The sequence below is a fragment of the Trichechus manatus genome, unplaced genomic scaffold (assembly GCF_000243295.1).
Source record: "Trichechus manatus latirostris isolate Lorelei unplaced genomic scaffold, TriManLat1.0 scaffold00180, whole genome shotgun sequence".
Classification (NCBI taxonomy): Eukaryota; Metazoa; Chordata; class Mammalia; order Sirenia; family Trichechidae; genus Trichechus; species Trichechus manatus.
In genome coordinates this window covers 855,999-882,905 of record NW_004444116.1, presented here as the reverse complement: position 1 = coordinate 882,905, position 26,907 = coordinate 855,999, and the positions used below count along the sequence as shown (strand labels likewise).

The window sequence follows — 26,907 nt, the reverse complement described above, 5'->3', positions numbered from 1 at the left end:
TACTTTGTAACACATGTGTTCGCCATGAGTCGGAATTGACTAGATGGCAACTTTAGGTTTTATCCTTTAATGAGACTTTTGAGCTGGATTCCACTGAAAGGGGATTGTAGTGCCACTTCCAGAACTATGGCAACCGACGCATAAGGCAAACCTGTAGAATTCCTAGATCCCTTACCTCTTCCCTTTTGTCTGGGGCGACAAAAGGTTCCTATTTCCCTTCCCTCCCCGTTACTCCCTCTTCTTCCTCCCTTCCCCCTTCTCTTTTCACTCTCCTGGCTCCCACCTCTGTTCCCGCTGCTTCTTTCTCTGTTCCTCAGGTTCTCTCCTTCCTCCGTCCTTCCCTTCTTCTTCCCTTCTCGCTCCTTCTTCTCTTTTCTTCCACCCCTCTCATTCCGTCCTGAGCCCCCCTGATGTGGAGCCGTCTCACAGTAAAAAATTCTCCCCCGTTTACCAATTTAACGAATTAGGCATCTTCCCAGGAGCTTCTGAGGACTCTAGAGAAAGTCCAGAGTCTTGGAGCTTCACAGTTAATACCCACGGCCCGCGGGGGTGAGGCGCTAGCGGCGCCGGAGCACTGGAACCGCGCGGCGGAGACCGGCCCGGGACAGGGCTACCCAGACACCAGCCAGCATCGCAGAGGCACGCTCTGAGCTTGTGAAAGGAGATTTTCCTTAAAAAAGGAAAGAAGGAACACTGCAAGGCTGTATTCAATAAAACCGAAGCTAGCTTTTTTGAAAGAAGGGCCCGGCTGCAAACAACAGGAAAAGAAAATCCATTACTAGAGTTAGTAGCAACCCTGGTTTAAGCAAGCATTGGTGGTTCAGTGGTAGAATTCTCGCCTGCCACGCGGGAGGCCCGGGTTCGATTCCCGGCCAATGCAAAGCGTGAGTAACTTTTTTTTTACTTAGCCCTTCCACACACCTCGAAAATGGTCTGTTTTTCAAAGGTCACATACTTTTCCGATCAGTTTTTTGTTTGTTTTTGGTTACTCACGCATTTTGTGACTATATAATAAAGACCTGCAATCGCCTCCCCCAGGAGGAAACGGGCACGCAGCCTGACGGGAGGCTGTTTCCCTATAAAGACACGGAGTTTGTTTGAAATGGAAAATATTTGAGATCAGTGTACAAGTGTGCTCTGAACTCATTCTCTTATGTGAGGCATGAATAGTATCAATGATCCTTGGGGGAAAAAGATCATTTCTTTTTATGGCATACAGAAGCAGCAACTTTTAGAGAAAAATATAATAAAGGAATTATTTCAAGCACTCGGTGCGGCGCTGAGCAGAGTGGCGCAGCGGAAGCGTGCTGGGCCCATAACCCAGAGGTCGATGGATCGAAACCATCCTCTGCTAAGCTTCTTGTTTTCCTAATTAAAAAAAAATATATGTTGGTGGCATTTAAAAAAATATTCACCAATTTTGCATCTGCTCACTAAACAACGGCTTCCGAAACAGCGGATATAGGTTTTCACTTCTCAGGGACGTTTTGGAATGAAAATAATATGCAAATCAGAAAGCAACTTTCATTTAAGTAATGTAAGATGTCCCTGTCAGCAGAGAATTTAAAACTCCTCAGCTGAAAGGCCTCCATCTCTGCTTACTACCATATTGTAGAGAATATATTTAGAATTCTAAAGGACCATATATAGCTAATTTCACCTTTAGAGATTCAGTTAAAGGCAATTGGAAGCATTTAAAACAGCAATTTTCTGAATAATCTCTCCCTCCTGCTCCGTTTTCCTCCTTAGCACTTAATCACTATGTAGCATCTAGTGTATTTTATTTTATCAATTCATTTATTATTTTTCTTCTCCACGGTATGTAAATTCAAGAGGACAGGAATTTTTGTCTGTTTTGTCATTGCGGTTGCGGTGGTACCTAGAACATGGCCTCATGCATCTGAGGTACTTGTGATTTTGTAAATATTATTTCAAAACTACAATTTCTAATTCATCAGACACAAGTATTCAACATTTTCCCCCTTCTTTTACCTTTTAAAAAATTACAGAAGAGAACAAAAGTGACCACACAGAATTAACCTATTATTTAATATCATGTCATATTCACTACAAAACTCTTTTACACATAAAGAAAAAAACACACACGCACTCATTAAAATTAAAATACTCTTCTACCTCATCTCTAATCCTTCCTTAGGACAACTCTATCAAGAGTTCGATGTGTATCTCTCCTATTCCATTTTCCCTCTTGCCAACATGTATGCCCATGATTATACAATTTCCATCTGAGATGAATTTTAAAACTGTTCTCAGTAACAAGCTTCCTAATTTCACGGATCACATGGCGGCAGATGTGATTTTTCTAAAAGGAGAAAACTGCCAAGAAAGATGGAACATTATTTTCTCCTGGGTTCTATCTAAGAAATGGATCCAGTTTTCCAGTTTGTTCATGGATATTATGACCATAGACAGAACATTCTCTCAAAATGGTGAATTCAGTTTACCTCTTAATCTTCTACAAAGCACTAATTCTGCTCTCTATATAAAGACATTCCTACTAGCAAGCATAACAATGAAACTGGAATAGCTATATTAAAGCTAGCTATTTTGAAAAGAATCAGAGACTATGGAAACTCAAAGCACACTCTCTTTGTATATTATCACTTTTTCCAAGATTGAAACAAATCTTGTCATAAGTTACAATTGTTACTAATTGCTTTGTGTGATCCACATGAAAGAGACTTATTTTTAGAAACAGATTTTTTTTGCTGGAAGAGACTTTGAAGATTACTTTTAGTTGAGTAAAAGGAGGCCAGCAAGATCAGACAATTCAATAAATTATACGGACAGTGGAGACAGCAGCAGCTGGGGTAGCGGTGGGGTTGGGGTTGATAGAACTCAAGCCTTCTAAGGGCTCAAATTTGGAATGATTCCTCAAAGTTACCCACTTCTTAGATTTGAATGACAATTAGAGAGTTTTCCAAACTTAGATATCCCTAGAAAGGTCCAGAAATTCTTTGTAGAGCAATATTCCTATGGCAGAGAGCTGAGTGTCCATTTGGTGAGTTTTAGAGGAAAAAAAGATGATCTTTGCTCTCCACCTTCCTTTCCACACTTAACACCAAGAATCACGTGCATTTTATCAATATAACTTAAATTCTATCTCTACAGAGTTGTAAAATAATCTAATAAATCAAACACACATGTCTCCATAGAATGAAATAATCCTGGAGGTTCCATTATACAGCACTCACACTTTGGAATCTCTTTTGTCCACTTCCAAGTCTTTGGTAATTTATTCTGGCTATCCATATCACTTTTGTTAATAATCTTGTTTTTCCTTTTTGATTCTACATGCAAGATTGTCAGTTTCTTGGGCCTGTGTTTATCTGTAGATAATAAGTAGTGGAATTACAGCACCCAGTCTTGAAAATAGGCTCTTCTAAGCTCTAGGGAGAGAAATCCCCTTCCTTGTAGCTGCAGAGGAAAAGGGCCTGTCAGGCATTATAAAATGGACCTGCCACTGATATTTCTAATGAGAGATTTTCAAAGACATCCAGACCTCAGACATTGTTACTGTGATCTGTGGAAGTAACCTTTAACTTTTATCAGTTTGTAATTCTAACTGGTTGTCTTATTTAAAAAAAAAAAAAGTGTTACTGCCCTAGTAATAAGATGTAAATTGACATCTCCTCCTCCCCCCCTTGATCTCTTAATCCTTGTGATATTTCTTTGTTAAATCAGAAGACAGTTGGTTCTTCCTACTTCTCCCATATGCATGGAGGTAAAGTAAAAAAATAAAATGAAAGTAGTGATTTGCTGCATAAATAGCTGATTTAAACAGTCTGAGAATCTGTCTTATTTAAATAGGCAGTATGAGTCCCGGGATAGTGCAAATGGCTCAACTACTAGTCAAAATGTTGGTGGTTCAAACCAACCCAGAGGTACCTGGGAAGACAGGCCTCGCGATCTGCTTCTGAAGGTCACAACCTTGAAAACCCTATAGAGCAGTTTTACTCTGCACACGTGAGGTTGTTTTTGTTGTTTGTTTTGGGGGGTAGGGACCTATTCAGGAAACAAGGGTGAGCCAATTTGCAGAAATGATCAATGCCAGGAAGAGAAGAGGGTGAGATTCAGTTTAAGATTCTTGTGGTCTATTTACCTTTCTGTTTCCTTTTACACACAGTAAGAAGATAGGAGGCATGGGAACAATCACTAAAGAAAAGGGAGAAACTCTTAGGGACAGTAGAAAAGTTGGTAGATGAGAATGTATCACAATAAGACAAATATAAAAAAAGATTTATTTATCCAGTTAACTATCCCATCCATAACAAACAAATCCAAAAACCTTTCACAACTTTTACCTCATTACTGGTTGTGAGTTTAAGGAATTTTTAATGTTTTCTTTTACTTCTCCACTTCTTTACCTATTTACTCAACTTGTAGAAAATGTCCACTGTGTGCAAGGCCCTGTGCTCTGTCCAGAAGGGCCAGGTGAGGGATAGATTCTTTTCAGCTAGAATTTAGGAAACCGAGAAGGCCTGGGAACTTGACCTGGGCCTTGACAGGAGAGTAGAGTGGACAGCTTGGCATAGGCACAGAAATCTCTGTTTATGGCCAGAGGTCTCCACCTGTGAGATCAAGACTTGATGATTTGCAGACATTTTTTTGTTGTAGTTTAGTCTGCATGATGATTTGCCAATATCAAAAAATTAGAATATTTTTCCTATTAAAATGTATATACTCAACAAATCAGAAGACTCCCTGTCTTTGGTCTGCACCTCCAGAAAGCAGCAATTGGGTGAAACTGCACCATACAGGGTATGTGTTCTTCAGTATTCTACAGTCCCCACTGGTCCCCTTAGTTTCCGAGTCAGTTGGCATTTATCAATGTGCTTGTGCTGTGGCTTTTTTTATAGCACAATTATGATAACAGTGAAATATGTCTTGGTCCATGTCTCTATCAAAACTGGTAAAATGTAACATAGTGTCAGAAGACTGTGTATTTGAAGAAAAAAAGCCAAGAACATGTTTCTTTGTAGACATGAAGCAAGTTTTCTAATATCCAGTTAGTTTTGCTCTTCTCTGCTGGGCCCTTGTGGGCATTTGACTTTTAACCTCTGTTTAGGGAATATCACAACTGCTCCTTCAGTCACAGTTAAAGCAAAATGTAGACATTTTATGAAAGAGAATTAGAAATAGCAGGTTGGGATCAAAGGATGGAAAAATGGCCTTAAGTGCTTTAGTAGGACATTTACCTTGCTTGGGAAGCAGGAACTGTCAAAAGAGGGCTAAGAGACAGAAACATTGGAAAGGAAAGAAAAATTCTATTTCCAAAGAGGGCAAAAGACTCAGACTTTGGAAAAAATCACAAATATTTAAAAAAAAAAAAAAAAACTTGCAAAATGACCAAGGTTACCAAGTTTACATAGACCTGTTTAGGGTAGAAAAACTGCAACTTACATAATTATCATATTCATAAAAGTCATGACAGATTTCCAAACAGCAGCCTAGCTGTTCAGGTTTACAGGAAACATTCAAGTGTGTATTATCTTGAGGACCAGAACTACAGAGCAGGACCCTGTTATTTTTTCTTTTCTTATAGGATGCAAAGTATCTTGGTTTTTTTTTTTTTTTTTTTTTGGAAGGGAGAGGGGACAGCTCTTATCAGGCCACAAAACTCTTAATACAGCACTACTAATGCTCTCTCTCTCTCTCTAATGCTCTCTCCTTCTTTCTGTCTTCTCTTTTACAACACGGATCCGCACGCGTGCCAACGAGCGAATCTTGGAGAAACTAAAATTCAGCGGTTAAAAAAAGACAGAAATGGCGACACTGCCCTACAGACTGCCGTAGAACGTTGAGATTAGAAAGGAAGTATTTAAAATGGGTCTGGAAAGCACAATGATTTGGATTTGTGCTTCTGTTTTTTCCCACAATATGGCAGAAGAGGGCAATAGACCGTAACCCAGCCACTTCGATCGGGATCACTTAGATGATCCCAGACGGATGGGAAGAAAAATCCATCTTGGAAAGAGAACAGGGAATAAAAGGAAGGAATGAATGAGATGCTGATGAGGTCTGGAACACAAAGAATTAGGAGACCTCTCTCAACCAAGTAGTGTGGTTTCTCCGTGGGCTCTGTCCCCAGCCCCCAGGGTGCCGAGCCTCAGAGACAGGGTCGCAGCGCCCGTAGAACTTAATTTTAGGGCAGTGAACGTCAAACTTGCATATTTTGTATGACTTGCTGACCTGTTGACATGACTTCGGGGGAGTTTGTTGCTTGTGACAGGGACAAGACAGTTCGTCCGAGTAAGAGAGCCCCTACCCCCAACTTCAAGGGAAGAGACACTAGGAAAAGACGGAAAAGGACGTGGCGGGGGAGGGGTGGGGCGGGGATTGAAGCTCAGAATGGGGATGAGGGTGAAGTTTGGTATTTTGCTGTTTGAAAAAAAAACAGATTTACGATGTCAATCATTTACTCGAGGAAAGGGGATGACGAGGTGACAGAAGATGTTAATGCTACGAAATGCAAGAAAGGAGAATTTAGACACTACTGAGAGATCGGTGGTGGTGGTGGCAAGGTTTTGAAGGACTTTTTAAATTTACATAGAAACTATTCATCACGCCTTGAAAGTTTCCACTCCCTAGTACTCCTAGCTAGCAGATATTTTGGCCCGCCTCCTATTCTGTGGCCTTTTCTGGGCTCCGCTTCTTCTTAAACACTGGGTTCTCCCACTTTTGTTCAAGAATATCTAATCACGGACTCAAATTCCAGCTCGAAAGCAGCTCCCCTGCCTGTGTAAATCTTGGCCTGGCTGCCTGCTGAAAACATTATAAGACGCCGCTTTCCGAAGTTGCTGGCTTCTCTGCTTAACATTTCATCCTCAAGAAACTTCTCCTACCAAAAGGTCACAGCACTCATAACCCTATGCAGCAGGTCTACTCTACACACATGGGGTCGCCAACAACTCCACACAGTCCCTGTTTTCTAGATTGAGCCCTGGTGGCGCAGTGGTTAAGAGCTACGGCTGCTAACCAGCCGCTGCTTGGCAACCTTATGGGGCAGTTCTACTCTGTCCTAGAAGCTCGCTGTGAGTCAGAATTGACTCGACCTCAATGGTTTTTGGTTTGTTTTTGTTTTCTTTTGGAGGTGGGCAGTGGGGGGAATAGATATTGGTAAGTTAACTAATTCGCCCAGGATCTGACTGTAGAAAACGAAACTGTTAATTTACAGCTTCTAACTCTTGGCTCCAGAGCCCGGGACATTGCCACAGATAAAAGTAAAATTCTAAAATAAACCTCTTCGAAACCCACAACCAGAATGACATACCAGCCAATTGAAGCCGATGGAGGGCTTTTCAAATAGTACCCGAACACAGTAATATAGGGGCGTTACTTGCATTGGTTAATTAGTAATCTAAACGGAATTTTTGAAAGCCTTAGTTTTCAAAGAGCGCCAAAAAAACTACTAAATTCGTATGGTACACACGCAAGAATGCGTGCGGATATCTTTCTACCTTTCCCCCTTTCCTGCTATCTTCCTCTCTTAACCAGTCCCCTCCCCACCAAGAAACAAGACTACAGACAAAATACAACAGCTGTTTTCTGGAAACATGGGTGGCTCTGAAAAGAGCCTTTGGGGTATGGATTTCGGCGGGCGGCTCACTTGGCGCTAGTGTACTTGGTGACGGCCTTGGTGCCCTCGGACACTGCGTGCTTGGCCAGCTCCCCGGGCAGAAGCAGGCGCACGGCCGTCTGGATCTCCCTGGACGTGATCGTCGAGCGCTTGTTGTAATGCGCCAGGCGTGACGCCTCACCAGCAATGCGCTCGAAGATGTCGTTGACGAACGAGTTCATGATGCCCATGGCCTTGGACGAGATGCCGGTGTCGGGGTGGACCTGTTTCAGCACTTTGTATACGTAGATGGAGTAGCTTTCCTTGCGGCTACGCTTCCGCTTCTTACCATCTTTCTTTTGCGCCTTGGTCACCGCCTTCTTGGAGCCCTTCTTAGGGGCCGGGACGGACTTAACTGGTTCAGGCATGGTCCAGAGGAAAAGAAAGTGCTCAAGAAACAGGACAAGAGGGCGTGTTCTTTTGATTTATAGCGTCACATGCAAATGATAGTGAGTAAAATTTTGTGTCTGATTGGCAGTTCTTCTCGGAATGACATAAATGACAATATTGTCCAATCAGAACACATATTTTAAAAAATTGTATTTGCATTGGTTAAAATGGATCTGCCCTTTAGCCAATGGCACAGCTTTATTTTCGCGCCTAGCAATAGCTATAAAAGGTGAGTTTCTGTGTATTATTACCTGTACTCATTTTTGGTGGAGGTCAAGCCTATTTTGTCATGTCTGGACGGGGAAAGCAGGGCGGTAAAGCTCGCGCCAAGGCTAAGACGCGCTCCTCTAGGGCTGGACTCCAGTTCCCCGTGGGCCGTGTGCACCGCCTGCTCCGCAAGGGGAACTACTCCGAGCGGGTCGGGGCCGGCGCGCCAGTGTACCTGGCAGCCGTGCTGGAGTACCTGACGGCCGAGATCCTGGAGCTGGCGGGCAACGCGGCCCGCGATAACAAAAAGACGCGCATCATCCCGCGCCATCTGCAGCTGGCCATCCGCAACGATGAGGAACTCAACAAACTGCTGGGCAAAGTGACCATCGCGCAGGGTGGCGTCCTGCCCAACATCCAGGCGGTGCTGTTACCCAAGAAGACCGAGAGCCATCACAAGGCCAAGGGTAAATAAGGTCTGAAATCTGACTAAACCAAAGGCTCTTTTCAGAGCCATCCACCAATTCTTCGGAGGAACTGAGCACTTTGTTTTCTGTAAGCCTATGACAAATACCTGGCTGAAACCAAGCACATAAAATTCAGTAGCTTGCTCAATTTAAAAATAAACAGCTCGTCTTTATTACCCTTTCTTCAGGAACATTTCGTTCTCAGTTGCTAAAAAGCAAAGTTGTGACGGTTTCCTCCTGGGAGAATGTTAAAATACTTAGGTCATTTCTTCTCTCAGGGCTTTTACCAGTAGTAGAGCCTGATAGTTCATTGATACCTAAAACCTCACCCTTAATCCAAACACTTTTTTAAGTGCTGCCCAGATTTACTGGAAAAGTTCGAATCACTGATCAATGTACATCTATTACCGCGCACATACTGATTAAGAACACAAATTTTCGTATGAATAGTCCAATTTGCCCTTTAATTGCATCAAAATCAGTTAATGAAAAGATAGCTACTCACTGATATCATTTAGTCGAGCACCTATCAAGCCTTCTTAACCAACACCACGCTTTTCCAGGGTTGAATGTTCCTTAGTCTATTTTTAAACTATCTTTGTTTTGAGTTTTGGTACTGTCATCAAAAGCAGAGCTTAATAATACTGTGATGAAACAAAACTTTTTTTTCAGAAACTAAATAATAAAGTTTTCTGCTGGAATTTTCACATTATTTGAAAAGGAAAAAAGGCTCTAGTGAAAATGCGTTTCTTTAAGAATCGTTTAGGTGCTGACTTCCACAAATTCCTGGTCAGGTTCCCTTTTCACTGGTGGAATCGTAATAAGCTGATTGGTCGAAGACAGTAAACTCAGATAGGATGGGGTACAGCAATAATTTTTTCCTGTAAAAAATAGAAAATAAAAATGAATACCATGGAAAACAAAACCGTTCAGATGGGGTGGAAGGAACCATTTATTTGTAAGAATCAATTGTAAGTAAGTAAGAACCAATTAGGTTACTGCTGCAATAGTTCTGACCAATCAGGATCAGAGCATTAGTATAAATTCTGGTCCCAGCACCAGTTCTTCAGTCGCTTCTTTTTAGTGCACCACTTGTATAGGGATGGCTCGTACTAAGCAAACGGCTCGCAAGTCCACCGGCGGCAAGGCGCCGCGCAAGCAGCTGGCCACCAAGGCGGCCCGCAAGAGCGCGCCGGCCACTGGCGGCGTGAAGAAGCCGCACCGCTACCGGCCCGGCACCGTGGCGCTGCGCGAGATCCGGCGCTACCAGAAGTCGACCGAGCTGCTCATCCGCAAGCTGCCGTTCCAGCGGCTCGTGCGGGAGATCGCGCAGGACTTCAAGACCGACCTGCGCTTCCAAAGCTCGGCCGTGATGGCGCTGCAGGAGGCGTGCGAGGCCTACCTGGTGGGGCTCTTTGAGGACACCAACCTGTGCGCCATCCACGCCAAGCGCGTCACCATCATGCCCAAGGACATTCAGCTCGCTCGCCGCATTCGTGGGGAGCGGGCCTAAGCTGTCCGCCACCTGGGCTTGCTAATTTGCTTTTCCCTTCCCAAAGGCTCTTTTCAGAGCCACTTACGTTCCCAATGAAAGTAGCTGCAAACACAATGTTTTTTTTTTGGGTGGAATTTTTCAAAAGGGGAGGAGTGTTAGCAACAAGATGCTTACAACTTTTAATTTTATTTACCTGCAAAAAAGCCATAAATGTCAGTTTCACATTAGCTATTTTAGGAAACATTTTCTTACAGCGACTGTCAGCGCAGATGAACAAAACCACTTCCCAGATAGTTTCTTAGGCCGCTTTGAAAAAACTATCAAGCCGACTACAAGGGATTTACAGCACAGGTATTTGCATCTCCTTCCCCGCAGTGGTAAAAGCTAGGCTGCTAAACAAAAAGTTGGCAGTTCAAATCCCTCAGTAGCTCCTGGAAACCCTATGGAGCAGTTTTCTGTCCTACACGGCTGCTGTGAGTTGGAATTGACTCGACTGCAACGGGTTTTTTGGCTTTCCCCCATTTAGGTGTCTGCAACAATGGGCTCAAGCATGACAACTATTGTGAGGCTGGCGCAGGAGTAGGCAGTGTTTTGTTCTGTTGTACATAGCGTCGCAATGAACCGACTGGACTCCACTTAACAACAATAACCCCTCCTCCCCCTTTAGAATGTAAACGTCATGGGAGACATGTTTAAAAATCAAACAAATTTTACTCACTTTTTCTACCTATAGACTATACATGTCAAGGCCAAAGTTTTCTTATTCCACTCACTATTGTATCCCTGGAACGGAAAGAGCTCCACACAGGACAGGTGTTCCATAAATACTTGTTCAATGAATGAATTCGCTAATTTGTATGCAATCTTTGCTTTAAAACTCAGAAAGCACTTGCATTTATTATTTCCTTTGTTCCTCAGAGAAGTTCAGAAAGGATAGATCAATTTTTTACAAAGAAAGCTCAGAAAGGACTCAGCTCAATTTTTGTAACTTAAATAAATATGCTTCATAAATAAGAATGGTTTTAGTTAAAAGAGATAAAATGGTCTTTTATCTCCCACACAATAATTCCCCAGATTGTCCTATTTTTAAATTCCAGCACTCTTTAATCTACTTTCCCACTCAATCTCAGGTTTTTGCTGAGTGCTCCCAAGTCGTATACCACACATTTCATCCCAGACACTTGTAGCCACCACTATTTTTATTCCCATCGTGAGTAGATATAATAATGGCAACAACTATTATAGAAAGCTTTATAGTTTACAAAATATTTTCACGTGTGTATTTTGTATGTGACCCTGACAATGGTCCCTAGGGTTTAGACAGGGTAAAAGTTAACTCCCTTACTAGCTCTGGAAAATTCGTCTTTTCCAACGGTACTTTAAGTATTGAGGGTCAGTACTGAGCTGGTGGATATCCATTCAGAATTCTTTCCACAACCTCTGGCTGAGAGTAAAGTGGGAAGCTGGAGATCTAGATAAGCTTCCGATGGCTATAGGACAATAACCTGTTGCAATTGAGTCAATTTTGACTCATAGTGACTCTATAGGACAGAGTAGAAATGCCCCCACAGGGTTTCCAAGGGACTGCTGGTGGATTCGAACTGTCAGTCTTTTGGTTAGCAGCTCTTAACCACTGTGCTACCAGGGCTCCCTAGGACAATAAAGAAGGAGAATATTTAAATAGATAAATAGATAAAAGGTTGAACAGTCAACCTTTTGGTTAGCGAGCTCTTAACCACTGTCCCACCGGGGCTTCATAGGACAATAAAGAAGGAGAATATTTAAATTCTTGAAGAAAAAGTGAGCCCTTCAGCTGGTTTCTAACCCTGGAGAAAAGAAAACATTCTAACCTTTGACATTACACTGCCCCTTTTCATGTGGCACCAAGGTGATAAATTCACTTAAAACCAAGACCCATTGCCATGGAGTCGATTCCAATCTTTTAGGACAGAGTAGAACTACTCCATAGGGTTTCCAACGCTGTAAATCTTTAGGAAGCAAACTGCCACATCTTTCTCCCACAGAGCAGCTGGTAGGTTTGAACCACTGATCTTTTGGTTAGCAGCTGAGAGCTTAACCACTGCACCACCAGGGCTCCTCAAATTTACATATAAACCCTAAATTTCTGCTCACTCACAGAGTGAAAGCAGAGATGGGACTGAGATTCTGTCTGCCACCGCTGACCCTGAACCCTAGCTACTAGAGACTTCTACCTAGTTAGAGCCAGTTCAAGCTGTGGTTAAGCCTTCCTCCTGAGACCTCTTGTTAAAGGCAAAAGCCTGAAGTCTGAAGATAGGGACCCTAACCATTGAATTAACTTTGTTATTGTAATTGTTAATTCTAATTCTCCAGTTCTAAATGAATGTTGTGAGATCTTATTTACATGCCTTACCAAGACTACCTTGCAATAAACTAAACGAATTTATGCATGTCAAACCTGAGTATCCCTCTATTAAATTTCTAAGATAAAATCTTAGAACACAACAGATAACTCCTCCAAAAAAAGGCAAAAGGCAAAAAGTGGAGCCTAATTCCCCTCCTCTTGAGTATAGGCTGGATTTAGAGACTGGTTTCTAATCAGTGCAATAAAGCATGTAACATAAAATGAAAACGATGGTGAGCTACTTCCGAGACTGTGCTTCCTGCTTTCTCTCTCAGATCACTTGCTCTGGGGGACCCCTGCTGCCACGATGGGAAGACACTCAGAAACCCACATGGTGAGAAGCTCAGGCCTTCTCCAATAGTCAGTAGGGAAGTACCAACAGCCATGTGGCTGAGCCATCCAGCTCCACTCAGTCAAGCCTCAGATGACTGCAACCCCTGCTAACAGCTTGACTCTTCACTTTTTTGTCAGAACCACCCAGCTAAGCCACTGTCTCCTGACCTTCAGAAACTGTATGAGATAATAAATTTCTTGTTGTAGGCTGCTACGCTTTGGGGTAATTTGTTACACAATAAATAATGCAGCAGGGAAAAAAAAACAAGAAGAGTTAGGGGTCATCCAACAAAGTCTAGCTAGACTACATGAGATGACCCCATCCCACAGTTCTCCACCTCACCATGGGACAGTCTGGGCCCTCAGGAATTTGTCTTAGTCATTGCCCAGGAATCAGCAGGATTTTCTTTTGCCGCTATCCAGAGAGGCTAAAGACAAGTTTAGTGCTGCTAGAGATTTAGGAAGAGGATGAAATCAATCTATTGGCTGCTCAGGTAGGGCAGCTTTGCAGGTATGGATCTGGTACGGTCACCTCTGGCTATTAGTTTTGCAGGGGGAGAATCTCACATTTCTTTTCAACTCACCTAGCAATAAATCGATTTCTGTGTGTTCAGACATTAATTTACAAACTATTAGTCCAGTTGCCATTGAGTTGACTCCTACTCATGGCAACGCTATGTCAGAGTCAAACTGTGCTCCATAGGGTTTTCAATCTCTCCTAATGTGAGAAGGAGGAAAAAAAAAAACCTCACAGTAGTTATTCCATGTAATCAACAAGGATTTATTGGGCAACTCGGGAATTAGCACCTTTTTTGCTGAGGAACACAAAAAAGAAACATTAAAAGAGTACTTAATTTAAGTGAAACAAGATTCTCAAACTCTTTAAGAAATCTGGATCCAGAGTCAGCCACTATGTTTCCTCTGTGCAGGTGGGAGAAAAGAATTAACAAAGTATCTGATCTAACAAAGAGAATTAACAAGTATTTACACCTTTGGAAAACATAGATGACTATGTGAGTATAATTCTCAGGGCAAATTGTCAAGGCAACCAAACCAAATTACAGACCTGTCAGAGTACATTATATCCACCAGATAAATGAACACTCAGTGCTTCTTCATTAAAATAACATATTCAAGGGCAGTTGCTATTTGATAAGGCTTTTTCTGTAGTTCTGTAGTTCTGTAGTTGAAGAGGAAGAAGTAACTTTTTTTAATTGCTGAGATTATTTCACCCACAGAAATAGGGTTTACATCTTCAAGGTTAAGCACTGGAATTCCATTATTACTTAACAGAAGGAAAAAGAGACCAGCCTAGAAGTTCAATGAGAAATGGATTATTAACTGATACAACATGGGACATGTAATCTTTTGCATGTGCATTAATCATAAAAGAATTTAAAATGTACTTGGAGAGACTAAGTCCTAGAATAAAATTAGACAATTTTTCAAGGAGTAAATAATCAATCACACATGTTTGAAACATTAAAGGTAAACATTGCTGATACTCAGGAAAAGAGAAGAGGGAATGTGGGAGAGAAGGCTGTCAAAGTTTCACAGGGAAAAACCAGAATCTGATACCTTGAAGAACGCAGGCAAGTGGGTCCCGAGGGAGGTAATTCTGAACAGCTAGATCTTGGAAACCAATCCACCACATTGTCTTTTTTAACTTTTTCCTGGAAGAATGCCATCCATATTCTCTGCATTCTGAACTTTATTGTAAACTCAAGGGATGGAGTTTCTGGGTGCAGTTGATTTCCTGGTTGAGAGGAGAGGAAGAGAGGGCTGTATGGAATCCCCCAGAGCTCTGAGCAGCACGTCCACATGTTCATCGACCCTCCAAGGAAACGGTAGGGGAAAGCCTCCTTTCTTCAAAGAACTTCCTAAACTGTTTCTAAGCGGGATGAAGGAGGGAAAAAATCCAGTCCTCTCCAAATATGTGGCTGGGGTTGCTAATGGAAAAAGGAAGAAAAGGGAAGGCGACTCGATGAGTAAGGAAAAGGGCAGAGAAACAATTTTGTTAAAGGTGAGGAGTCCCAGACTAAAGCTATAATCAAGGAGCGTTAATTGAAGTCAGCCTCTTCTCAGGCTGACTAAAGATTATATGGAAAGTACTTTTGAGGGGGCTGATTAAATCGAGATTATATGGAAAGCATTTAGCATACGAGACAGTTTCACGAATAGCTGAAAAGAGTGCGAACTTTCCCCTCAGAATGGGTCACTTGATTCCAGCAGCCAGCGATCAAGTGCTAAGAGGTGACTGAACAGCAGACTGCATGGCCTGACCTGAACAAAGGAAGGGCCTTGCATTAGTGGGCAGGCGCAAAGCACTGTAGGAAGAGCGCTGCACCGCTATACGCCCAATAGTAATTTTTGCTTGGGCATCTTTTTGAAAGACTTTAAGCACCGCCCCCCCCCCCCGCCTTTTTTTTTTCTCCTGGAAACGTAGGCAGGGCTCCGGATCCAGGAACTAAGCTGATACAGCTGGCCTGCGGAGTCCCCAAACAGGTCCGATTCACCATTATATAAAATGCCACCTCTGACACTTGGCAGGCAGTCTCACATCCGGCCATAGACATGTCTGGTCGCGGGAAGGGTGGTAAGGGTCTGGGTAAAGGCGGCGCTAAGCGCCATCGCAAGGTCCTAAGGGACAACATCCAGGGTATCACCAAGCCCGCCATTCGGCGTCTAGCTCGGCGTGGCGGTGTCAAGCGCATCTCCGGTCTCATCTACGAGGAGACTCGCGGGGTGCTCAAGGTCTTTCTGGAGAACGTGATCCGCGACGCCGTCACCTACACTGAGCACGCCAAGCGTAAGACGGTCACGGCCATGGACGTGGTCTACGCGCTCAAGCGCCAGGGGCGCACCCTCTACGGCTTTGGAGGCTAGAGTTCTCTTCACCACTCCATTCCCCAAAGGCCCTTTTAAGGGCCACCCACAAAATCTGTTAAAGAGCTGAGTGCACTTTTTAAAAAGCCTTAGTTTCTTATAATAGCTAACCGTATGTTTAATGTAGCTTGAGGGGTTTCACCAAACATTAAATATGGGAGTAGCTTAAATAGATATAAAATATTAAAGCAGTTATCTAGTTTATATAGTTTCCTTTGGCATACCCGTCAACAGCGTGACCATCACCTTTTAATCCACGAAAATCTTGGGTTCGCGAACTAATACGGACGGCCAAATTGCACGTCGCATGTTTCCATGCTCCTTTGTCCTAGGACTGCTTTCGCGCCACTAAATCAGAATGGTTCGCGGCACAGCATGGCTTGCAAAGCCAAGGATACTGACTATATGCATCGTTGTTTTAAAAAGCTCTGGGAGATTAAGCATGATTCTTAAATTTCAGAAGTACTAACAGCACACTCGAATTTCGACTCACTTAAAAGCCTCCATTTGCAAGTCAATTCCCTTAATCTCAGTTGTTCCGCTTAATGTTATTCAATAAACTCTGTGCCAAGGATTGAGATACTCAAACAGCACTCTCTTGTAATTTAGACGCATGCAAACTCCAAGAAGCTTTTTTTTTTTCTTAACCAGTATTTTCTTTGTACATTTCCTAGGCCGAAGTAGTGGCACAGTAGATAAGAGTTCGCCTCTCTAATCTAAACCAAAGATCGGCAGTTCGAATCCACCAGCTGCTCATTGGAAACCGCATGGTGCGGTTCTACTCCGTCCTATAGGGTCACTGAGTCGGAATCGACTCGACGGCAAAGGGTTTGGGTTGGCTATTGTTTTTTAGAATGAAGTGGGGGCGGGAAACATTTTGTGGTAATTAGAGGATTAACCCGGGAGCCAATTGGGCTTGTAGGCTGGAGGAGGACGGAGCAACAGTAGACGGTCCAATCAGAACGCGAGAGACGCTATAAATAATGCGATGGCTAACTGATAAATTCTTTCTTTTGTAGAGCAGTCAGGTCTCCATCCTCATGGCTCGAACTAAGCAGACAGCTCGCAAGTCCACCGGCGGTAAGGCGCCGCGCAAGCAGCTGGCCACCAAGGCAGCCCGCAAGAGCGCGCCGGCCACTGGCGGCGTGAAGAAGCCGCACCGCTACCGGCCCGGCACCGTGGCGCTGCGCGAGATCCGGCGCTACCAGAAGTCGACCGAGCTGCTCATCCGCAAGCTGCCGTTCCAGCGGCTCGTGCGGGAGATCGCGCAGGACTTCAAGACCGACCTGCGCTTCCAAAGCTCGGCCGTGATGGCGCTGCAGGAGGCGTGCGAGGCCTACCTGGTGGGGCTCTTCGAGGACACTAATCTGTGCGCCATCCACGCCAAGCGTGTCACCATCATGCCCAAGGACATCCAGCTGGCCCGTCGTATCCGCGGGGAGAGAGCGTAAATTATTCAGTTATTAATATCTCTCCAAAAGGCTCTTTTCAGAGCCCCTCAATTCTCACCAAGAAAGAGTTGTTACTTCTGGAATAAGTACTGTAGCCTCATAAGACAATATGAATTTAAGCATTTACCCTACAGCATAGCTCTGCATTTTGCAAACTTAAGAAGTTCACATGGTGAAGGCCTACCTTACCCCTTGAGGAAGTATTCAAGTTCCAAGGTGTTTTATCACTTGGCATGCTTGCCGTCCTCTGGAACAGAACAAGTGATCTTAAGAATTTTTCTAAACCTATTACCATTTCTGTTTCTTTTTGTCTTATGATTAACAAAACATACACTGGGCTATCTGGGGGGAGGGGGGAGAGAGGAGCAACCCCTGAAAGGCCTGGATACTTACAGCTACTACAGGTTATCAGTCATCTGTAAAATGAGTTACCTCTGCCTCTAAAATTAAAAATATTTGCCCAGGACTTTAAACAATGCCCTTGTTATAGCTCTGTGACAGTTGGGTTTTCATGATTTTTTTTTTCCCAAATAGAGAAGCAGGTTGGGAATTAAAAATTCAAAATGGCGATTGAAAGGAGTTTCTGGTCTCCGCTCCAAATTTAGAGCTCTGGTTTTCTAACACACACTCCATTTATTAACCTTGTCCAATGTTTTACCTGTTTAAAAGAATCTCCTGATCTGCCCCTCAGATGCTATTATCACTACTTACTTTTTTGGGTATGTATCTTGATTCCAGAAGGCGGCAAAGAGTTATATTAAGGCAAATTTTCTCCTGTTTTTGGGCAGATCAGCGATCTGGTCCTCTACCACCCTTTCCTCAATTTTCTCTTTCAAAGGGGCTGAAATCCTAGCCACTGGCTCTAAAGATTTCAGAAACTATGGGAATTGATTCACAAAAACAGCCAGAGAGATGAGGCCAGGAGCCTCTTCCTACAGGTTCTCTAACCTAGAGCTCCTTTAGTGCCTATCTGCTAGGTGTAGGGAGGTTAATTTACTGCCTCTTCCAAGCTTCAAAAAATAGCCCCCACCCCCCATTAATTTCCCAGCATAATAGTGTGAGGCCGGATGATCTAGGTTCAAATCCTAGAGCAGACAGTTACTAACTTTATAACCCTGGGCAAGTTACTCATCCACTATCTAGGCCTCAGATTTGCAGCTGTGAAATGTGGCAGATGAACAAAAACCTCTAGTGGAACATACTTAGAATAGTTCCTGGCACTTAGTAAATGCTCAATAGATTTTATTGTTATCTCCTCTCCCTACCTTAAACATAGAACCTCTCTGAAAGTTTTGATTAGAACAGTAGAAATACTTGGTTAGAAAATTCTCTTGTTAAGATCTCCTTTTCATTAATTCTCAACTTGCATTGTTTCAAGAGCCTTGTAGTAATAGTATACCATGATCTGGGTCTATGTGGTGGCATTCACAACACAGCAAGAGAACCAGATAGTGAATAAGCTTTGCAGGTCACATATGGTCTCTGTCATATATTCTTTCTCTCTTCCTTCCTTCCTTTCTTTTATTTTACAATCCTTTAAAAAGATAACTGTTCTTAGCTTGAGAGCCATATAAAAACAGTCACTGTCCAGATTTGGCCCACAGGTGGTAGTTTGACAATCCTTCCAAGAGCTCCTGAAGGGAAGATAAAGTGCATTAGCCATTTTAACCTCCCTCCCCCAGTTTTTCACTAGCAAAAAGGGGGTGAATGTTGATTGCATCAGAGATTTCAATTATCATTCGATTTCCTTTATCAAGCAGCCATGAGATATTTTCATTTCCTCCTTCAAATAAATAGCAAACTTCTCCAACCTCATAGTCATTGCCTCAGTTCTCTTGGATGTTAATGTTTTCCTGAATTCTTCTGAACCTCTGTAACTTGCAGCCCCTCAATACCCAATCTACCCTTCTCAAAATACCCTGTTATTTTTCTAAACTACGGATCTGTCAGAGCTTAAACACACACAAATATCCACATTGATGTCTCCTGGATGCTTGCAGAAGATGATTTTCATGACAATGAGACTGATTAAATGTTGATGGACATAAGAGGTTTAGTAAGAGCACTGGGAAAAATATCTTGAAAGCCTGACAAGATCCTGATGATCTAAACGTGTGCTTTATGGGAGCTACTGGGAGTCCACGAATAATTTTCAGCATGTTTGAGAGATTTTTCTCAAGCGAATTATCTGAGGTATGCATTTTTTTTTTTTTGTCCTCATTTTAATGGATTTGCCCAAGAACTAAAAAGAGAAAGCACCTCAGTCAGGTAACATACCAAATGTAAATTCGAATTTGAATCTGGGCTTTGGAATCTGAAGCAAGAAATCTCCACTCTTGCTGCAACGGGGAAGAAGTCACTCTGGCAACTGAGTTTTACCAAGCTGCAAAGTCCCTATTTTCTAAAGACGTCAGCACTTGGAAACTCCGAAAAGGCAGAACAGGTTTTTAAACAGGGTCTATGTGGTTAATCAGAATCGACTCGACGGCAATGGGTTTTTGGGTTCATGTGGTTAATTTGGGGCGGTAGGAAACGTGTTGCCCTGTGACTGTGTTACTTACATCACTTAGAAACAATGTTTATACCAAACCCAAGAAACCTAATGTCTTTCCTCCTGTAAAAATCAAAAGCTGAACCTCGGAACAAATCCTTTTAGAAAACTTTCATTTGATACTTAGTAGAAATTTACTGCAACATACAACAAACTAACGCGATGACCCCAACCGGGTGGATTCATATACAAGGCTAAAGGGGTTTTTTAAAATATCTTTCATCGTCTGCGCATGGTTCATGAAAACACAAAAAAGTTTGTGAAACTTGAGGCTCTTTTCCTCCTTTAGAGCTTCAAGGCACCAAATTCTGCAAGGTCGTTTTTCTCATTTAATCAAATTTTGGCGACTAACAAACACAATTTGGGAGTCCAACCCTGAGCGGCGTCTGACAGAGGGCGGTGGATTGGACACTCCACCAATCACAGGGCAGCGCCGCCTTATATAAGCCGAGGGCCTGAAAGCGTCAGCATTGCAAAACTTGCTCCGTTTGGATTTGAAACCTCTCTTGCAACAGTTTCTCCTATCGTCATGTCGGAAACGGCTCCGGCGGAGAGTGCCGCGCCGGCACCTGTAGAGAAGTCCCCCGCCAAGAAGAAGGCAGCTAAGAAAACGGCTGGTGGCGCCGCGAAGCGCAAGGCGACCGGGCCCCCAGTCTCCGAGCTGATCACTAAGGCTGTGGCCGCTTCCAAAGAGCGCAATGGCCTCTCCTTGGCCGCGCTTAAGAAAGCTCTAGCCGCTGGTGGCTACGATGTGGAGAAGAACAACAGCCGCATCAAGCTGGGCCTGAAGAGCCTGGTGAGCAAGGGCACCCTGGTGCAGACCAAAGGCACCGGCGCCTCGGGCTCCTTCAAGCTCAACAAGAAGGCGGCCTCCGGGGAAGCAAAGCCCAAGGCCAAGAAGGCTGGTGCCACCAAGGCCAAGAAGCCCGCGGGGGCCACTCTTAAGAAGCCCAAGAAGGCGGCAGGAGCCAAGAAGTCCGCGAAGAAAACTCCGAAGAAGGCAAAGAAGCCTGCGGCTGCAGGTGTTAAGAAAGTGGCCAAGAGCCCTAAAAAGACCAAAGCTACCGCCAAGCCAAAGAAGACCGCAAAGAGTCCTGCCAAGCCGAAGGCAGTGAAGCCTAAAGCAGCTAAACCCAAGGCCGCGAAACCTAAAGCAGCTAAGCCCAAAGCTGCAAAGGCTAAGAAGGCGGCTCCCAAGAAGAAGTAGGTTAGTTAGCCTGTTCAAAAATCTAAACCCCAAAGGCTCTTTTCAGAGCCACCCAATATCTCTGAGAAAAAAGCTGTGCGCTGTGCACTACCTTTTTAAGTATGGGATTATACAAGAAGGAAAAACTTATTTAGCCGCTTTAGTCCGATTGGTCAGAGCATTTCATTCATTTCTTTTTGTTCCATTACTAGTGTCCCAATTCTTCCAAAGAAATAGTAGGTGGCCCTGAAAAGAGCCTTTGGCTTGGACGTAGTTATTAGTTATAACTGAGACTTTATTTCCCCTTTGCCTTGTGGTGGCTCTCGGTCTTCTTGGGCAGCAGCACCGCCTGAATGTTGGGCAGGACGCCACCCTGCGCGATCGTCACTTTGCCCAGTAGCTTGTTGAGCTCCTCGTCGTTGCGGATGGCCAGCTGCAGGTGGCGCGGGATGATGCGCGTCTTTTTGTTGTCGCGGGCCGCGTTGCCCGCCAGCTCCAGGATCTCGGCCGTCAGGTACTCCAGCACCGCCGCCAGGTACACCGGCGCGCCGGCCCCGACCCGCTCGGCATAGTTGCCCTTGCGGAGCAGGCGGTGCACTCGGCCCACGGGGAACTGGAGCCCAGCGCGGGAAGACCGAGTCTTGGCCTTGGCGCGAGCCTTGCCGCCCTGCTTGCCGCGTCCAGACATGATACTGTAATAACCACTAGGCTGAGCAAACTGTGAGTCGGAAAACCTAGAACTGCGGTACTTATAGCCATTTCTGGGCGCGAAAATGAAGCTATACCATTGGCTAAAATTACTATTTTATTTAAACCAATGAAATCGTGGTTTTGAAGTACACTTATTTTGATTGGGCAAAATTAATATGCTACGTCACCCAGAATGCACCACCAATCAGACACATGATTTTACAGAACGTCTCGTCTGCATGAGGGCTGTGGATAAAAGGACCGTGTCCAGCCTCACATTCATTAATCTTGATTTTCTCGTGTTTCGTCTTAGTGACTTTTAATCATGCCAGAGCCGTCCAAATCCGCTCCTGCCCCGAAGAAGGGCTCTAAGAAGGCAGTAACCAAGGCTCAGAAGAAGGACGGCAAGAAACGCAAGCGCAGCCGCAAGGAGAGCTACTCCGTGTACGTGTACAAGGTGCTGAAGCAGGTTCATCCTGACACTGGCATCTCGTCCAAGGCCATGGGCATCATGAACTCGTTTGTCAACGATATCTTTGAGCGCATCGCGGGTGAGGCGTCTCGCCTGGCGCATTACAACAAGCGCTCGACCATCACGTCTAGGGAGATCCAGACGGCTGTGCGCCTGCTGCTGCCCGGGGAGCTGGCCAAGCACGCAGTGTCCGAGGGCACCAAGGCTGTTACCAAGTACACCAGTTCCAAGTGAGCCGCTAGCTTGTGGACCTAGTAACTCGTCCACACCCACACCCCAACGGCTCTTTTCAGAGCCACACATACTTTCCCAAAAGAACTGGCACTCCTTTTATCCGCTCTTGTAGGTAAATGCAGTTTTAATCCATCCAAAAACCAAACCCACTGCCGTTGAGTCGATTCTGACTCAGCGACCCTATAGAACAGTAGAACTGCCACTGCCCTATATGGTTTTCAAAGCTGTACGTTTTTATGGTAGCCGACTGCCATATCGTTTTACCGAGAAGCGGCTGGTGTGTTAGAACCACTAACCTTTCGGTTAACATCCGAGCACTTTAAGCACTGCGCCACCCTGGCTCCTTAATCGATCTAAGTGCTCCTTAATTAGTGCAAAAGTTACAATTCGGTTTTACGGTGTTTCAAATATCTGCTGCCAAATATTTTATCTTGTAAGCAGTGGAAACAGGAATTATTTCATCTAGCATCCTAACTCTGAAATGAATGTTGAGTAAGCTACTCGTTAAAGGTCAAGGGCCGCTTAAAAAATCTATCAGCCTCTATTGAAAATAATAACTGAATGTCTACTTCCCTTACAGGTTACACTTCCACGTTTTCATGCCCTCAGTCGAGTGCTCCATGAATATCAGATATTCACTGGTTTAAGGGAAACTTATCCCCAGGTCATCTTCCGTTTAGATTTGTTTTGTAACATAAATACTGGGAATGTGCTTCTTGTCATTTCTCATTATAGGCGTCCAAACCAAAAACTCATTGCTGTCTGAGCCGATTCCGACTCACAGCGACCCTATAGGACAGAGTAGAAATAGGATTTCCAAGATTCCAAATCTTTAGGAAGGCAGCCTGCCACATCTTTCTCCCTCAGAGAGAGCTGCTGCTAGTGGGTTCCAACCTTTCGATTAACAGTCGAGCCCTTTTAACCACTGCATCACCAGGGCTCCTTCTCCGTAAAGATTACAGCCTTGGAAACCCTATGGGGAGGTTATGCTCCGGCCTTTAAGGTTGCCATGAGTCAGAATCGATCTGATGGCAACGGGTTTGGTTTTTTGTCATAGCCCTGTCATGGATTGAATTACTTCCCCCCAAAACATGTCAACTTGGTTAGGCCATGATTCCCAGTACTGTGTGGTTGTCCTCCATTTTACAATTTTAATTTCATGTTACAGAGGACTAGGGTGGGATTGTAACACCCTTACTAAGGTCACATCCCTGATCCAATGTAAAGGATGTTTCCCTGGGGTGTGGCCTGCACCACCTTTTATCTTACAAGAGATAAAAGGAAAGAGAAGCAAGCAGAGAATTGGGGACCTCATACCGCCAAGAAACCAGTGTTGGGAGCAGAGAGTGCATCCTTTGGTTCCTTGATAGAGAAGCTCCCAGTCCAGAGGAAGATTAATTATAAGGACCTTCCTCTAGAGCCAACAGAGACAGAAAGGATCCCCCTGGAGCTGACGCCCTGAATTTGGACTTCTAGCCTTCTAGCGTACTCTCTCCAGAGGCTACATTTTTCAAAATCACAAAAAAAATAGAAGAATGATTTACGTTTTTGCCAAACTCTTTAATATCTGGCTTAATAGCAGACAGCTAGATTCTTGAATTTGTTTCTGCATTCAATCTGTTGCAATATAACTCTCATGTGAAAATGAGAGAGTGAAAGAGGCAAGCTTTAGAATTAATATGAAAATAATTTTAGCCTTGCAGACCCACTGAAAAGGCCTCAGGCAACTCCTGAGGTCCCCCGACCACATTTTAAGAATCACTACCCTAAGGACAAGCTATGAGTCAGAATTGACTGGACAGCAACTGGTAGTAGTAGTACCCTAGGAACATAAAGGCAAACATTTCATTGATTTAATAATGATATTGTTGGTGGTATTATTGGGGGTGGCTGTGGCAGAATCGAATGCACAGGATAATTCGAGAATGCCTTGGAGTTAAATTAGAATTTGGATTCCCAGCAATAACAGCCATTAAAATGAAATTTGTTCCTCTGAAATGACATTTCAGTGAACAACAAATCAATGAGTTTCTCAGGGAGCTCTCTTTTGGCCCTCGATCTATTATAGCCCTGTGGAAGGTAGAGACTTCCTCTGCAGTCAAATGGATTTACCACTTGCCTTTTTAAATAAAAATTAACACTTGGCTGGTCATCTGAAAACCAGTAACAGTGAATTATTTGCATCTCAAGAAACTATTAAAACAAAACAAAACAAAACTATGAACTGTTGTAACCAGTAATTGTGGTTGTATTTTGTTAGGGAATGTTTTCGAAGAAAACTGATGATATGTTGAAATGTTTTTCTTTCCATCCCTTAAAATATGCTGCTTGAATGTTCTTGATGCTGTAATATCAATATTTTAATATGGTTTGTTTATTTGAATAGCATAACTTTTATGCCAGTTAAAGACTAAAACAGAATATTTGGGGCAACACAACAAAGGGATATTGTAAGGATTAGGATGACAAAACTGACTAACCCCCTTGGTGGGACAAAATTACCCTATTTGCACAGTCTTACCCAATCACTTGGGTGAAAGTTACAAGAATATGATGAGAAAGGTCACACAAACCCATCTATCACACCACAAACATGTTTCATCTGGCCTTAACAATTAACTCAGGAGATAACTCCACGTGATTGACACACTCCATTGCCTAACTTCCCCAACAGTCTTTCAGTATTTTCCATACTCATTTTAGTCCTTCAAAACCTTCCTGACCTTTGCATCAGTGGAGTTGAGCTTGGACAGACTTAGTTCTACTTCTTTCTGGTCTCTCTCCACATTATAATAGTCTTCTTCCCACCTATTATAAAGGTCCTTACCCCTTTAGTCCTTTCCTCTCCCCTCCTTTGTAATAATCCTTTGGAATAAAGTTATCCTTATCTGTTTTAATATTGTCTGGTGCAATGTTTTATTAAATTAACACACACACTCACATATACATACACACACACACATACACACATGTATATATAATACAATATGGAAAAGTCATAAAATTAAAATAAAAAACTAATAAGGTAAACATACCAATGAAATTATTGATAATATTGATACTGATTATTTTTTATTACATGATTATTGACTAGGTGCCAGACACTGATACTAGGATTTTCTATGTATTAAATAATTCACTGGGCTTGAAATGAACCACGCCAGAGGCGGGAAAGAAAGGATACCACCACCACCAAGGAAGAACAGCCAGGAGCGGAGAGCTTTGGACATGGGATCCCTGAACTGAGAAGCTCCTGAAACCAGGAGGCAGAAAAAGAGCTCTCAAGAGGCAGTGGCAGAGAAACAACAGCAGGAGATGGTGTGGTGGGCTTCCCCACCCAGGGAGAGAGAAAGCTGAGTGCCTTTCTGCCAAGGCTTACTGGTGGATTAGGGTGCCTCTGGGAACTTATCAAAAGAGGTTTGTAACACTTAGCCCAAGCAGGGCAGAGGCAGAAGGCCAAAGAGGCGTACCTGTGAGCACGGCTAAAAAGAGGCTGTCCTGATGCAAGAACTGTATCCTGGACCTGAACTGTAACCTTTTACTTCCCTAATACATCTCATAACCGTGAGTATTGTCTGTGAGTTCTGTGTGGCCATTGCAATGAATTATAGAATCCAGCAGAGAAGTAGAGTGCTGTGGGAGGTACGACTGGTGTCAGAATTGGTAAAGATGGTAGAGAGAGGAGGCATGTCTGATCTCCGCCTCATAGGAATCAGCCTTGGGCTGTTGATCTGGATTCTCCTTCCCCCTGGAGAAGTTAAAGGAGGTGAGTCACTGCCCCCATGCCATTGTAATAACGTTCAGTCTGGATTCTGTAAGGGAGAGAGATAAGAGGCTCAGAGTCGGGAAGAAGCCTGCCCAGTTTAGTGAAGCTGAGGGGACTGTTAAGGGTATCTTGGTCAGTCATTTTCTAGAACATGAAAGTCTGGGGGATTTCTTTAACGATCACTGTTTTCCAGGATCACAAGGCTTGGGTAAAATTCTACATTGTATATGTGTGTGTGTATACACACACACAGATACTACACTTTCTCCTCACTAACCAACTATCTCATTGTCTTAGTCATCTAGTGCTGCTATAACAGAAATACCACAAGTGGGTGGCTTTAACAAAGAGAAGTTTATTCTCTCACAGTGTAGTAGGCTAGAAGTTCAAATTCAGGGCATCAGCTCCAGGGGAAGATTTTCTCTGCAGGCTCTGGAGGAAAGTCCTTGTCATCGATCTCCCCCTGAACTAGGAGCTTCTCCGCACAGGAACCTCGGGTCCAAAGGACACGCTTTGCTCCCGGCGCTGCTTTCTTGGTGGTATGAGGTCCCCTGTCTCTCTGCTCGCTTCTCTCTTTTATATCTCAAAAGAGATTGGCTCAAGACACAATCCAATCTTGTAGATTGAGTCCTGCCTCATTAATATAACTGCCTATCCCACCTCATTAACATCATAGAGGTAGGATTTACAACACATAGGAAAATCACATCAGATGACAAAATGGTGGACAATCACACAATACTGGGAATCATGGCCC

The 26,907-nt window shown here is 43.7% G+C and overlaps 8 protein-coding genes and 2 non-coding genes across 10 annotated transcripts in view; 7 read left to right on the top strand and 3 right to left on the bottom strand.

The window, feature by feature from the left end:
* Positions 1-809: 809 nt before the first annotated feature.
* Positions 810-880, top strand: TRNAG-GCC (transfer RNA glycine (anticodon GCC)). The gene has a single exon. It is a non-coding gene; the product is annotated as a tRNA-Gly (tRNA).
* A 402-nt stretch (positions 881-1,282) lies between these two features.
* Positions 1,283-1,354, top strand: TRNAM-CAU (transfer RNA methionine (anticodon CAU)). Its single transcript has one exon. It is a non-coding gene; the product is annotated as a tRNA-Met (tRNA).
* Positions 1,355-7,600: 6,246 nt separating this feature from the next.
* On the bottom strand, positions 7,601-8,108 carry LOC101342628 (histone H2B type 1-J-like). The gene has a single exon (XM_004387077.2). The coding sequence runs from the start codon at positions 8,005-8,007 to the stop codon at positions 7,627-7,629; it is 381 nt and encodes a 126-aa protein (XP_004387134.1). The 5' UTR covers positions 8,008-8,108; the 3' UTR covers positions 7,601-7,626.
* A 102-nt stretch (positions 8,109-8,210) lies between these two features.
* On the top strand, positions 8,211-9,318 carry LOC101340859 (histone H2A type 1-D). Its single transcript, XM_004387070.2, has one exon. It carries the CDS (start codon positions 8,319-8,321, stop codon positions 8,709-8,711), a length of 393 nt encoding a protein of 130 aa, XP_004387127.1. The 5' UTR covers positions 8,211-8,318; the 3' UTR covers positions 8,712-9,318.
* A 159-nt stretch (positions 9,319-9,477) lies between these two features.
* LOC101341608 (histone H2B type 1-F/J/L) overlaps positions 9,478-26,907 on the bottom strand; it is a 50,333-nt gene continuing 32,903 nt past the window's right edge. The window contains exon 2 of the mRNA XM_023741412.1: positions 9,478-9,584. The gene's annotated coding sequence lies outside the window, so the exon portion shown is untranslated. The remainder of the gene's footprint in view (positions 9,585-26,907) is intronic.
* Positions 9,792-10,565, top strand: LOC101354212 (histone H3.1). Its single transcript, XM_012558662.2, has one exon. It carries the CDS (start codon positions 9,806-9,808, stop codon positions 10,214-10,216), a length of 411 nt encoding a protein of 136 aa, XP_012414116.1. The 5' UTR covers positions 9,792-9,805; the 3' UTR covers positions 10,217-10,565.
* LOC101343646 (uncharacterized) overlaps positions 15,469-26,907 on the top strand; it is a 27,118-nt gene continuing 15,679 nt past the window's right edge. The window contains 3 exon segments of the mRNA XM_012558658.2: positions 15,469-15,775; positions 15,777-15,801; positions 16,820-17,169. Coding sequence (XP_012414112.1) covers positions 15,489-15,775; positions 15,777-15,801; positions 16,820-17,169 — 662 coding nt within the window. The 5' untranslated portion in view covers positions 15,469-15,488.
* H1-5 (H1.5 linker histone, cluster member) lies at positions 20,290-21,042 on the top strand. Its single transcript, XM_004387061.2, has one exon. The coding sequence runs from the start codon at positions 20,332-20,334 to the stop codon at positions 21,007-21,009; it is 678 nt and encodes a 225-aa protein (XP_004387118.1). The 5' UTR covers positions 20,290-20,331; the 3' UTR covers positions 21,010-21,042.
* LOC101361644 (histone H2A type 1) lies at positions 21,254-21,714 on the bottom strand. Its single transcript, XM_004387066.3, has one exon. The coding sequence runs from the start codon at positions 21,674-21,676 to the stop codon at positions 21,284-21,286; it is 393 nt and encodes a 130-aa protein (XP_004387123.1). The 5' UTR covers positions 21,677-21,714; the 3' UTR covers positions 21,254-21,283.
* Positions 21,897-22,443, top strand: LOC101353949 (histone H2B type 1-N). The gene has a single exon (XM_012558664.2). The coding sequence runs from the start codon at positions 22,004-22,006 to the stop codon at positions 22,382-22,384; it is 381 nt and encodes a 126-aa protein (XP_012414118.1). The 5' UTR covers positions 21,897-22,003; the 3' UTR covers positions 22,385-22,443.